A 13,096-nucleotide genomic window follows, 5' to 3' on the forward strand; every position below is an offset into this window, starting at 1 on the left:
AAAACCAGGTGTCATTAGTTGAGTATTTGAATCTGTTTATTATAATAGTTAAATAGTTAGGACTGCAGTGAACCCTTTAAAGAACTGAGTTTGTACAAGGAAGAAGATGAGCAAGAAAGGAGGGAATTTTAAAGAGCATGTTAAATCACTTTTTAAATTTAAAATCAACAGTAAAAATACACATCTGTTTTATTTTGCAACATAGTACACTTAATCTTAGCCAGAAGGCCTAGAAGCAAATAGTAGTAATAATATTTGAGTCTTAATACACAGCTGTGGTTTTATTTTGCAACATAGTACACGCAAACTTAGCCAAAAGGCTGAGAAGCAATGTAGTAATAATATTTGAGTCATAGTAACTGTGAGGCACTATTCTAAGTGCTTTACGTATATTGATTCCTTTCATCCTCAGCACAACTTTATAAGCAGATACTATTTCTCCCATTTTACAGATGCAGAAACTGAACCACAAAGAAAATAAGTAATTTGCCTAGGCTAGTCAGATAACAGAGCCAGGATTCCACTGAGACAGTCTGACTACTCTGCTACAGCTGGCGTCATCACCTCCACCTCCCCCTCTCCATCATTTGTATGGTATATTTCTGTAGAAATTTGTCTTGTTTTGAGTATGTAATATCCCCTTGAAATAGTTGTACATCTGCTAGAGTGACAAACTCTGGACACTATTTAAAGATCAATTTTTATTACCTTTAGTTAGAGTACCTTGAGAAAATTTATTAAACTAGGTACCAGAGCACAAAAGATGGATAGTTCATGGTCCCTATCCCCAGTAAACTGAATCTCAGTTTGTAATTGGTCATGTGAACCAACCAAGTGTCTACTCCAATACTGGTATAAATTCTTTGACTTTGAACCAGGTTTGGTAATGAATGTTTGTTGCCTTCAGAAGTGTGTTCACCTTTAAAAGCCACAGACCAACTAAAAATGTTGTTATTACTTAAACTTTTGGAGTTATTTTCATTTTAGTAAGCCATACAACAAAATCAGCTTTTCATACGAAAAGCAGTAGTACCTAGTTTAATTACCTTCCTTAGTCATCCTTAAAATTAAAGCCTCACATGGATATTCACTAAGTATTTATCTAAAAAGGTGTTTTGTTTTGTTTTGTTTTTACAGCCCTGATGGAGTAAGATGTTTGCAGGCAGTAGAGGAGGAAATGTGAGTGGAGTTAGTGGATTTCACCAGGAACTTTGGAAGAGTGTTGGGTATTAGTGTTGCTCTGAAGGAGATTGAGACTTGAACGCTATTTAGAGGGAGAACAGAAAGACTTCTGTTAGGCATGTGGGTAAATAAACAAGAAACCTACCCTGAAGATCAATGTTAAGCTTCTCGAATGCTTTTTTTTTTTTTTTTTTAAGTTTTTGTAGAATTTTAGAATCATTCACTAGTATGCGTATTGTGACTCCATTGAGAACTATCTTCTAAGGTGAAGAGCTATGTGACTTGAAAGTTCTTCTTGATATCAAGGTTTACAAAAAGTCTGAAGAGGATGGAGCTGTTACTAGAAGTCCTAAGAGATTTTTACCAAGAAAAACTCATTGGAGATTTTCAGAAGTGCCTTTTAGGAAAGTTAAGAGAAATTATCTGGCAGTTAGGCAAACAGTTTATTAAGTTCAGCCTAATTTGACATTTCACTTGAACCTGTATGCTTCACTCTTTGACAGATAGTTCTAACATTTGAGTTTTGGTGTAACCATTCCCCGTTTAGACATGAATGAGATAATAAATGAGATTGTGGGAAACTGAAAGTATATTCGTTTTATTGTTTCTTGCATTTCATACCTTGGCATTGGCTCTTAGCTTTTTATTATGACATTTGGAATACTGTGAACTTAATATTGGTACCTTTATATGGATTGTCCACATGTCATTCATTAAGTATTGTGAACAGCAGCTGCACAATGCTAGATAATGGGAACACAAATGAATAATTTAGTCTCTGTGTTCAAGCTGCTTCTAGCCTGGTAGGGCAGGCAAATATAATAAACCAGAAGTTAGAGTACAGTATAAGTACAATGGCAGAGGAATATACTGTTTCCTATTGAATAAAGAAGAGCATTTTGCTCTGATTCCATAAGTTGGGAGGATGTGATCTTTTGAGGTAAGCTGTTAAATAGCGAAAGAATTAATCAAACTAGGTAACAGTGATAAGAAATTTTCACTATGTAGAAAAAATGACAGAACAGATGGAAGATAATTGTAAGATAACTACTCTCAGTTATCTTACACTTTTTACAATTTAGGAACCCCCCTGCCCTGGATCACTGCTATATAACTGGTATTACAAGAATACTGACTAATTTGGGTATTGCTTGATTAAATCAGTTTAGTCTACATCCATGAAAACTTTAAGTATAAGTTGCTTTTTTGAGCGTTCTAAATTTTTTAAACCTTCCTTGTCATTTTAATTTTAAAAGACTGAAATAAATTGAAAGTCCAAGATGGAATTATTCAGTCTATTTAAGGTAACATTATTTTTGGTTGTTTAGAGCCAAACTCACTTAATTTTAGGTCTGTTTTAAAGATTTTTATGTAGTAAGACAACTTCATGAAGTCATTTTTACTCCATTTACTTATCTGCAAATGCAGTTGGATTACAGAAGGCCCCTTTCAAAGCCGCAATCCAAGGATTAACTTTTATGTCTCAGGAATGATATTTGTAAGTTGTTTGAAGAGCTGTCAGAAGAAAGAGTCCATCTTCCCTATATCAAGTTTTCTCTTTATTTTGACTACCCAAAACATGTAATGGGATTTATGCCCTCCTTCCTCCTCCTGTCCTTCTGTTGGCATTGTTTCCATGTAGGGATTGATTACCCGCCTCCACGCAATTAGATGTTCATCTCTTAAAAAATAATGTACCTGAATCTTGACATTTAGAAATGATCCTTTCATGACCAATTTCTTGTGTGGAATCTTTGAATGTTACTAGAATTTAACATGTCAGTTTTCTGATTCAGCAATTATTTGGTTTAGTACTAACTTTTTGGATAAATAATTGCTCAAGATGGTGTTCTCTTAGTCAATATCTCTATAGTGCTATGTTCTTACATTTCTATTTCCAGTAGATAACTTACTAAAGCTAAAACAAATTGATGATTTTTTCGTCTCCAATTGGCAAGGTTTCTACGCTATTGGTTTGTCTTACATGGTTTATTACCTGAATTTTTTAGGTTCTTTTAATATTGATTTATTGAAGTAATAGAGAAATTAAGTAGCAGTTTCATGTTCAGAATCCTCTTATTTTGTCTAGGAGATTTCTTTTTCTCTCTTAAGTAAAAGGGTATAGCTCTTAACCAAACAATGAAGCATTGATTAAAAGAGTACCAGTGAGTGGTGACTGCCTCAAAAGAGGGAAAATCTGACTATACCCACTTTGTTTTTTTCTTTACTTTCTTCCTTCCTTTCTTTTTAAAGAGCTTTGGCTTTATTATTTTGCTTCAGTTTTTTCCTCTACCTCCCCAGTGTGCATTATTATTGTTATTTAAACTTTCTTTTAAAGTGTAAGTCTTTTCCTTTTAGATTTCTACTTGCAAAGCAAGTAAAACAGATTTTATAGACTGAAGTAACAAGTTACGTCTAATGAATAACTTTCTAAAAACTTAACATCAGTCTTGTCATAGCCCAGTTTCAGTTCATACTGTGAATATTACATTCCTTTTTTGCATCCCCCCTTAGAAAGTAGAAGGTGTTTCCAAAATGTGTGTGTTTTTAAATCACCAAATTTTGTCTTTTCTGCAGATGATATCACCTACTGCATTATTCTTGGCTGCAAAAGTAGAAGAACAGGCTCGAAAACTTGAACATGTTATCAAAGTAGCACATGCTTGTCTTCATCCCCTAGAGCCACTGCTGGATACTAAATGTGATGTATGTAAAAATTCATTGTTTTGAGTTTTCTTTGTAAATTTGAAACCTTTTCATCATTTAAACCTAATAAAAATGTAATTCAGTTAGTGTTGCCGTCCTGTGCTGCTTATTTCTGTTTTCATTTAGGAAGGTAAATACCAGGAAGTGATCTGACAGAAACACGTTTCATGTTATGTTTGTGAGGTTTTAGTCTTTCTGAATCATTTAAGTCCTTGATTCAAAGGTACTCTTTACGTGTTTGACGTTTTATTCATTCTTACAAATCAGTGATACACATAGAGGGTACATCATATCACCTTTGGATGTATTTAAGGCCATAGATAGATATTTTCTTAAATTGTCAGCAAATGAAGGAATAGAAAAGTCTCTGAATTTATCTCTGGACCAGTAATTAGTCTTTTTACAAGTGTTCTACTATCAATACATATATACTACTGCTTTTCTCTGATACATAAAGATGCATTTTACTATGCTTACATGAGTGGCATTTCAAAATATTTTTATTTTCCTAAAATAGTCTGGAGGGGAAAAAAAAAAAGAGTAATACTAGTTTCCAAACAGCTTGTATCCTCATCAACATTTCAATAGGTCTAGTTTCAAAACGCCATTTTTAAGTCTTCTGATGTCTTAAAACAGAAACTATAGCATTCTGGGCTTTTGAAATTCTTTTCCTAGCACTCCTATGTAATTGAATTGCTTTATCAAGAACTTTTAACTACTGAATGACTACCAGTATTATTTCAGTTCGATTTGGATCAAGTTTAAGGTCCAGATTAAATATATCTGATTCTATTAATGACAAGTATTTATCCTACATGTTGGATTTAAGAGACTAAAATATTAATGTGGCCATTCAGTATAGTGAATGAGATTATTTAAAGTTATTTCTTGTAGTTTCTATTAACTTTACGGACTCAGAATTATTTCTTGCGATTACTTAGGGTATTGTTTAAGTAATAGAAAAGCCTATGTTTTAAAATGAAGCTCAGTGATCTTCTCAAAGTGGGCATTAATAAAATTAAAGGTGCTTTCACTCTGAGTTTAGAAGTATGTCCTTACGTAAATGAGTATTTATATATAATATGGTTTTCTTATCACCCTAGTCATTTGTCATGATGAAAGAATGAGATGGCAGAAAATTTTTCATACCTTTTCTTCCCTGAGTGATTACATTTGAATGATTTAGTGAAGTTGAGGAAAAAGATACTCTATTTTTGTCCCCACAGGTGTTCGGTACATTGTTTTGGTGTTTTATAGCTAAAAAAAAAAATTTTTTTTTAATCTAAGGGTTTGAGGGTTTGTTTTGATTTTGTCTTTTCTGAAAAGAGAAAATTATTCTAAAAAATAACTCACTGACCAACTGTGGAAGTCAAGGAATTAATACATGAAGTAGCCTGTAGTGAGCTGATGAGCCTTTTGTTTAAAAGCCAGTTTGAATTTGATCTTTCTTGAGTTGGTGCTTCCTGTCCTTAATGGGACTCAAAGTGCCAATGCCTAAGTAAAGTTTTACCTTGCAGACTGGAGATCCCTTTTTTTCAGTTAATCTACCCCCTTTTGTATTATTATCCTTAGATTGGTTTTGTTTTGTTTTGTTTTGTTTTGTTGTATTAGAAGTAACTGAATCTATTTATCATAGAAAATAGGTTTTATCTGTCACCCTCAGTTCATTTTCATATTTCCAAAAGATTTTGTTGGAGTTTGTAATGAATCTATGATTTAATCGTAAGAGATTTAACATTCCCATGGTCTAGTTGTGTTATGTTTATTAAACTTTTTGATATTATTATTTTTACCTGGCAGACTTATCTTCAACAGACTCAAGAACTGGTTTTACTTGAAACCATAATGCTACAAACCCTAGGTATGTACTTACATCAAGTATTATTTGTGTATGTGTTGTTGAATTCAATATTCTAAATAAAGGAACAGATTTCTGAAATAATTTTATCATTGAAGAAAGTTTCATTTGAAAATACAGCTTGGAGCCAGAGTAGTAGTGCTTGGTTCTGAGGAAACCATTTTTAAAATTTTAATTTCATTTAGCATTTAATTGAATGGTCAGCATAGCTTTCAGTATGATTTCTCATATTTTCAGATAGTTAAGACTCTGGTTCATTCTGGATTTGCATTGGGGAATAAAATGGTCCTTTAGGGCTGTCGTATATGATTATAATGTTATAAACATCCAAGGCAGTCCTGCTATGCTAGAGCTTATGAATTTATCACATCATTTTAAACGTGACATAGTAATTTAAGTGTCCATCATCCTTGTCTAAAAGTTAAATTGTCTATAAGGTTTGTGCAACTTAAGTCATCTTTGAAGATCATTTATTCTGATCTTTTACTTTACTCATGAGGAGATTGAGCTTTAAGCAGGTGTGGACTGTGTAAAGTCATGTATTACTTCTGGAAGGACCTAGCAGGGTGTCATGGGAAGAATATAGGCTTTATTGAGATCTGCACTTAAATATATACTCCTCTTTATTTACTTTGTAAACTTAGTCAAAGTTCCTTTACTTTTATCCTGTGTGTGTAAGGTGGAATAATAATTCTACTTTAACACTGTGAATTTGAAGATGAAAGATTTTTTTTTAATTGCCACATAGTATTTCATAAATAATCATTGTTTATTATTAGTTGTTTTTATCTTATTTATACTCAATTCCCAGATGTTGAATAGAAGTCTAATAATCGTAGCTTTCCATTATGACAGATTTTTTTTATTACACAAGTAGGTTGTTTGAAACACATATAACTTGCTAAAGGTTTTTATAACATAGAAAGATACAAAAATGAAAGTAAGAATCTGGACGCAACTAAACAAGAAAAATAAAAGTGAAAATCTTTTTATTCTCTCCAAATTCAGTGATTTAGCATGTTACTGTTAATATATAAATCTGAGATTTGACAAATATTCATATAATGAAAGTTGAAGGGAAAAACATTTTTTAATAGTTACTTTATCATATAAAGTCCATCATATTCATACTACTGATGACAGATCTCTTAAACACAGAATGAAGAGCATTATTTTAAGGGGAACATTAGAATTTACAAGATACAACTCATGGCTAAAGTGTAATTTTTGCAAGTTTAATAACAGAAATATGAATAGACCACACAATAACTTTAAAATCGAGATTACCTGCTTATTGGAATATTATTCTTTTACTACTTCTCATGGCACTATACAACGACCTCCACTTCTAAGAAAGGAAAAGGAGAAACTATGCCCTACCTACAGGGTTCACTTGCCTTAACAGTTTTATTTTTATTAGTAATAAGATGTAATTACAAGCTAACTGATTAAAACTCTTTGATCTAAGGTACACTGAGAAAATAAGAGGACTGTATCATTTAAAAGATCACCTCTTCCACTGTAGCCCAAAGATTATATTTATGAAAAATGTTCTTGTCACATCTTCTGAAAAAAGGAGTTGGAATATATTTAAGAAATATATTACATAGTTGAATTCCCTGCTTAAATTGTGGGGCTGCTTTAATAATTGTCATGATTGTAGTTTGTAACTTAAAGATAATCTCAAACTAATTGTAATTCAGAATTTTGAATAAATACTATTTATCTCTAAGTAACTTTCAGTTTTCGTAATTGGAATGCTTTTCGAGATATTACTTCTTATGATTGAAGGTATAATAAACATGTCAGTGATGAGAAACTAACTTTTGATTTTTTTTAATAATGAAAAATTCATACTTACAGTTGTGTGATGAGTGGGATTTCTCAGGCAAGTATTGTACTGGTATAAGTGATTGGGAAAAAAAGTGCTTTTCATTTCAGGTTTTGAGATCACCATTGAACACCCACACACAGATGTAGTGAAATGTACCCAGTTAGTAAGAGGTAAGTGATCTTTGAAACTTTTAAATTACTAATGCTTTTTATTGTCTATATTTTATATGACTGCCGTTTTGTTCTCCTAGCTTTTTGGGGGGTTTTATTATTATAAAATGACAAGAAATGTCATTTTGAAGCGTTATGTTTCAGTGTTCTACACCTGCCTATTCATCTACTTCTATATTTGGTCCTTCCTGGTGAATTAACTTCCTTTAAATTTAGGTGAGAGTCTCTTTTCACTAAAAAAAAAAAAATAATTAGAGGGCTTCCAAATACTAGAACTCTTTATTTGGGGCTATACTCATCCCATTTCAGTTAATATATAAGATGTGGGCCATTTAACATATAGGTGGAGGAAATAGTATTAATTTTAAATTTATATCAAACTTCATTGATTTCTTGAAAACTGATTACAGTTTTCGAATTTGGAGGTCACTTTCACATCTTTCAGATAAAAATTGCCTTTAGATTTGTCATTTTGGGGAATGTTACACCTGTGTTCATTTGGCCAAAATTAATTTAAGTTCTTTAGCCTTAATAAAAGTGGCTTCATTTTTGTGTATAATGAGAAAATTATTACATAGCATGATACATAACAGCATGTGATGTACCTATTAAACTGTTTATAAACAAGAGTACAAAGTTTTGTACTGTTTCTTTACTCCTTATAAAGCATGTGGTGTATGTTTTTCTACTCTTGTTAATGAATCCTATATATCATTGTATCTCTAGAAATAATTTTTCACACAGATGCATGCTGTACTACTTTTCCTTTCCTGTTTACCGTTTGAAGTGGTATGCACTAATAGTAATCACTTGGAACTTTTAGTGTGCCTTTTTCTGTTACCTGTTTTTGAAAATGAAATTTTGCGGTTTTATTCCTTTACCACTAGACTTCTTTAGGTTTGTTCTAAACAAAATGGGTAAGACTTTTGAAAGCCTTGTTTCTAGTGTTTACCTGAATGTTCTCTCATTTTATTCATTCTAAATTGAATTCATTTTATACCTAGGTAGGATTTTATTGTGTTAATGACTACATTAAAAAAAAAAAACCTATTGTCTGATAACTGAGTTGTCATTATTAAGAAATGGACTTAGATTTTTTTTTTTTATCTAAGAGCAAATGTTACTTATATTTAATTATGGTTCCTATTCATGGTTATATGTTTTGTAGCACTTTCTCATCCTTAGTATTACAGCATAGTATAGAATGGTATGGATAAACTAGTGTAGACATGGAATTAAGAAATAAAGCTTTAGAGAAGTTTTGTTTCCCTGGAAACTTAAAAGGGTGAGCTGTTTTGTTTGAATAATGGAGAGCCACTTAATTTGCCCTAAGTTGAGCTTAGTAAAGAAAGATGTTGAAGAAAGATACTAAATATAGGTTAAGAAACACACACACACACTTAGTAGAAAATGAAACTGAATTTTCAGCTTGGTATTGTGAAATTTGAATCAGCTTCTCTTAAATCCGGTCTAAAGAAGCTAGAGAGATTAAAGTCCATTTATTTTGCAAAACTGAGTAGTAAAATATAAACATTTACAGAATCTGTAAATTGGATATATCATCCAAAGCAAAATATTTAAATCTGATTTTTTTTGTTACTGTTATTAATGTTTAAAATGTGACGAATTCTTAAATTTTTGTAAAAATCTCGTTTAATGTCATTTTTGTCTGACTGACATTTTCAAGTAACTATAATTTGCATCTTAGTCCATCTTTAAAATGTTCTTTCATGTTTGGTATATATTTTTTTCCTTTGCCCTAAAACCACTTTAAGCTAACAAAAGAACATTTTCCTTACGTTTTTCTCTGTCACAATGGCTTTTAATAGGTTACTGAATTTACATACATTCTGAGGTGAAGACTACAACGGCAATTTAAAATTATTTTTACTTATCTATGTATTTTGATTCTTTTGTGGGGTGGGGGTGGGGGTAAATGGTTTGATTTCTTTGAAGTTCTCCCATGCCCCCCATGTCTGGAGATGAGAAAGTTATTATGCTCTTTGCTGCAAAATTGGCTAATGTCATTTTACAGGGACCTTTCATATCTGTGATTTCTCCTTCCCTCTCCACCAGGAAAGAATGCCTTACTTAAGTCACAATGCCTCCAAGACATCCGATGCTTTGACACTCTTCCTTAGCACAGCTCTGCTAAGCCCAAATCCCTTTTGTAAACCTTTATGTTGATGATCCATGGGGCAGCGGGGAATTACACGTGCCACGAATAAAACTAGGAGAGGGCAAGGAACTTGAGTCCTGTTAGAGTGGGGTGAGTGGAGGTGAATTAATCCTAGGTGAACAGAGGGGAAAGGTATGTCAGTGATTATGAATGTAACTCGGGGAGAAAGGGAAACTGTAGCAAAGGCATCCCTCTTGGGAAGAATAAGAAGTAGAAGAAGGGAGATGGGGGCTGTTTTCAATGTCAGTATCTTAAGAAACTAGTTATTAAAAATTGCTTTTCTATTGAGGACCAGTATTGAAGTATCCTGATTCCCTCTAAAGTACTTATATCTTTTCTAAAGTTATCATTAATTGGATTATATAATTTAAAAATAATCACACTGGTGTTTTCTATACATCCTTGTGATGTTTTTAGGTGGTTTATTCTGTTGATGCTTAGTAACATGATGAAAAACAGCACGTTGTCCTCTCTGAGTTTGGGGGTTGGGGGTTTATTTTTGATTTTTGTTTTTTGTTTTGTTTTGTTTTTTTGGTAGAAGTACTTAAACCAACTTAAATGTGATGACTGAGGATTAAGTCTGGCAGGCAACTCTTTGTATTTTGTATTAGACTTCAAAATCTTTTCTTCTTCTTCTTCTTTTTTTTTTTTTTTTTAAATCCAGGAGAATGCTTTATTGCAACTTTTAGCTGACTAGATGCTTAACTTAGTAACAAGTTTAGCCCTTGTAACTGGCTAGCTAAAAGCAAATCGGCTTGTTTCTCAGATCTTTGGGGGATAGCAAGAAACATTTGAGTGAATGTTGTTGAAGATTTTCAGTAGTATAGAAAATGATGGCGCTCTTGTGATATTTGTAAGTAGTAAGTAAAATTTACTTTTTGTGTACAAATCTTTGAGTTTTTGTTGTGTTGAGAACTTTTTCATGGTAGCATGTTAAAGCTGATAGTATTGTCTTCGTTTTTTTTTCTTTTCTTACAGCAAGCAAGGATTTGGCACAGACATCCTATTTCATGGCTACCAACAGGTTGTTATCCTGACCCTCTTTGTTGCACTGTTGTAGCACACTATAGCTTCCTTTAATGCAGGGCCCCCTCAATGTGTCTCTCACCCTTGTTGCAGCAGGAGACTGGACCATCTACTGTGGTGGTACCTTCCTGTCTGCTTTGCGGTGTATTGTACAAGGGACTTTTGGCACAGAGGGGTTAAATGCACAATGTGAAGTGTAGTGGTGCTTTCTGGTGACATATTCTCGATTTGTGAGTGCATAAGTCTAAAATTGGTAGCCTGAATAGCAGCTAAAGATTACAAAGAGCTAAACTTAACCTAGAAATTCGAGCAACTTGGTAAGTATAAAGCTATTTCTAGTTTACAATTATAGTTAAATGACAATTTTTAAAAATTTCACATTGATCCTATCTTAACTTTAATCATTAAAGTTTTTTAATAAATAAAATTTATATAACTTGGGTTTTTTTTCCAGATAATACCCACCAGTAGTAGATTAGTAGTAGTCACATCCTATCAGTGCCTTGATTTGCATACGTGTAATTTTTACTTAAACGTTCAGTATTTTCTCTTTAGTTCATTTAAAGAACAGTATGGGTTTGTGCTTGACCAGTAGACATTTTCATCAGTTCTGAAATTGAACTGGAAGAATAGTTTTTAAAAGCTTTTCATATCTAGTATATAATTTTGTTCTGGATTGATTATAATGATTTAAATTTGTTTTTTTAAATGAGTCCTTGGGGAGGAGTGGACTAAACCAACTTTATGTGGTCCTTAATTTCTTGTGATACTGTTATGTTTTGTTTAAAACTTTGAATTGCCAAAAAAGCCAGTATATTTTCTTAGGTATATATTGTTGGGATTTAACCTCTGTCCCTAGAAATACTGAACAAGGCAAGAACCACTTAAATTTAAAATTTGGGTTAGAAAAAGCTAGCTGTGGCATGTTGCAAGTGCAGTTTTTGGCATGTCATGGAAGGAGAGAGGTAGTATTTTGGTAGATTTAGCAGCATTGGGCCTTGAAGCTATTCAGCAAAAGGTAAGTTTTCTCTGTGGCGTTGCTGAGAAGATAAAGTTTTACCTAAATAAGTGTTAAACATATGAGTTACTTCAGAATGAATGAATGTTAAGCCACATGGAATGGTAGAATCCCTGATTATAATGTGGTATTGAAATTACCTTGTCAGTTGTACAGTTTTCTGCTTTTTTCTTTATTCTACCATGACATTACAAAAGAAACAAAAATACCACCCAAAAAAGTTTTAAGTCATTTTACTTATATATAGTAATTACTGGAAATGTACTGTTTTCCTCTGCTTTTATAAAGAAGTAAAAATAGTTGTAATTTAGATGTAAAAACAAAGTTTAGATACACTGATGTATTAGTATTAGTAGTATTAATAATATACTCTGGGGAGTAAGAATATGAAAACATTGATAATCTATATGGGTTTTTAGTGTTTGAGTTTTTGTGACCATAGTCATAAAAAGTGTCATAATGTTAGCTTTTAATTTTATAAAATAAGGTTTTGTACTCTAGACTTAGAAAACTTACATAATTTTGTTTTTCCTCTAATCTTATTGGTAAATGTTTTTCTTTGTTTTACATATTTGAATTTCTATGACTCTTCGTTCCAAATCTGCTCTACAACAGTCTGCATCTTACAACCTTCTGTCTTCAGTATAAACCAACAGTGATAGCATGTGTGTGCATTCATTTGGCTTGCAAATGGTCCAATTGGGAGATTCCTGTGTCAACTGATGGAAAACATTGGTGGGAATATGTGGATCCTACAGTTACTCTGGAATTACTAGATGGTAAGTAGAAAAAATCTTTTTGTTACAACAAAATATTTTCTTACTTTTTATCATGGATTAAGCATTCTGTCTGCTTCTGTATTGATTTTAAAAAATACTGAGTTCCCATATATTCATGGTCGGTTGAACAGTTTTGGCCAGTCCAGGATCCTCCTTCACCCTATAGTTACTTGATGCCAATCCCAGGTATCATTTCATCTACTGGTATTTCCTCTTTTGAAAAGATAAAAAATCTTTAAAAACATAGTTCTATTTTAACAGTTTGGCAATAGGATTTAAAAGTACAGTTACATGATCTCATGAATAGGATGAGAATAAATTCATTAGCCTCAAGGGGGGAAAAT

The 13,096-nt window shown here is 32.4% G+C and overlaps 1 protein-coding gene across 20 annotated transcripts in view; it reads left to right on the forward strand.

Moving 5' to 3' along the window:
• Nucleotides 1-13,096, forward strand: part of CCNT2 (cyclin T2) — a 34,032-nt gene that overhangs the window by 11,297 nt on the left and 9,639 nt on the right. For 5 of the 20 annotated variants that reach the window (XM_086350452.1, XM_086350474.1, XM_086350463.1 and 2 more), the window contains 5 exons: nucleotides 3,760-3,888; nucleotides 5,689-5,749; nucleotides 7,688-7,750; nucleotides 10,908-10,953; nucleotides 12,589-12,752. In XM_086350452.1, the coding sequence (XP_086206578.1) occupies nucleotides 3,760-3,888; nucleotides 5,689-5,749; nucleotides 7,688-7,750; nucleotides 10,908-10,953; nucleotides 12,589-12,752 (463 nt within the window). Of the gene's footprint in view, nucleotides 1-1,137; nucleotides 1,303-3,759; nucleotides 3,889-5,688; nucleotides 5,750-7,687; nucleotides 7,751-10,594; nucleotides 10,790-10,851; nucleotides 11,273-12,588; nucleotides 12,753-13,096 lie in introns of those variants that run through there. The other 15 variants (XR_015145450.1, XR_015145456.1, XM_086350560.1 and 12 more) reach the window with 11 other exon arrangements.

This window comes from Bos grunniens, chromosome 2 (genome assembly GCF_055505025.1).
Source record: "Bos grunniens cultivar Pamir isolate PY7600 chromosome 2, Bosgru_T2T1.0, whole genome shotgun sequence".
NCBI lineage: Eukaryota > Metazoa > Chordata > Mammalia > Artiodactyla > Bovidae > Bos > Bos grunniens.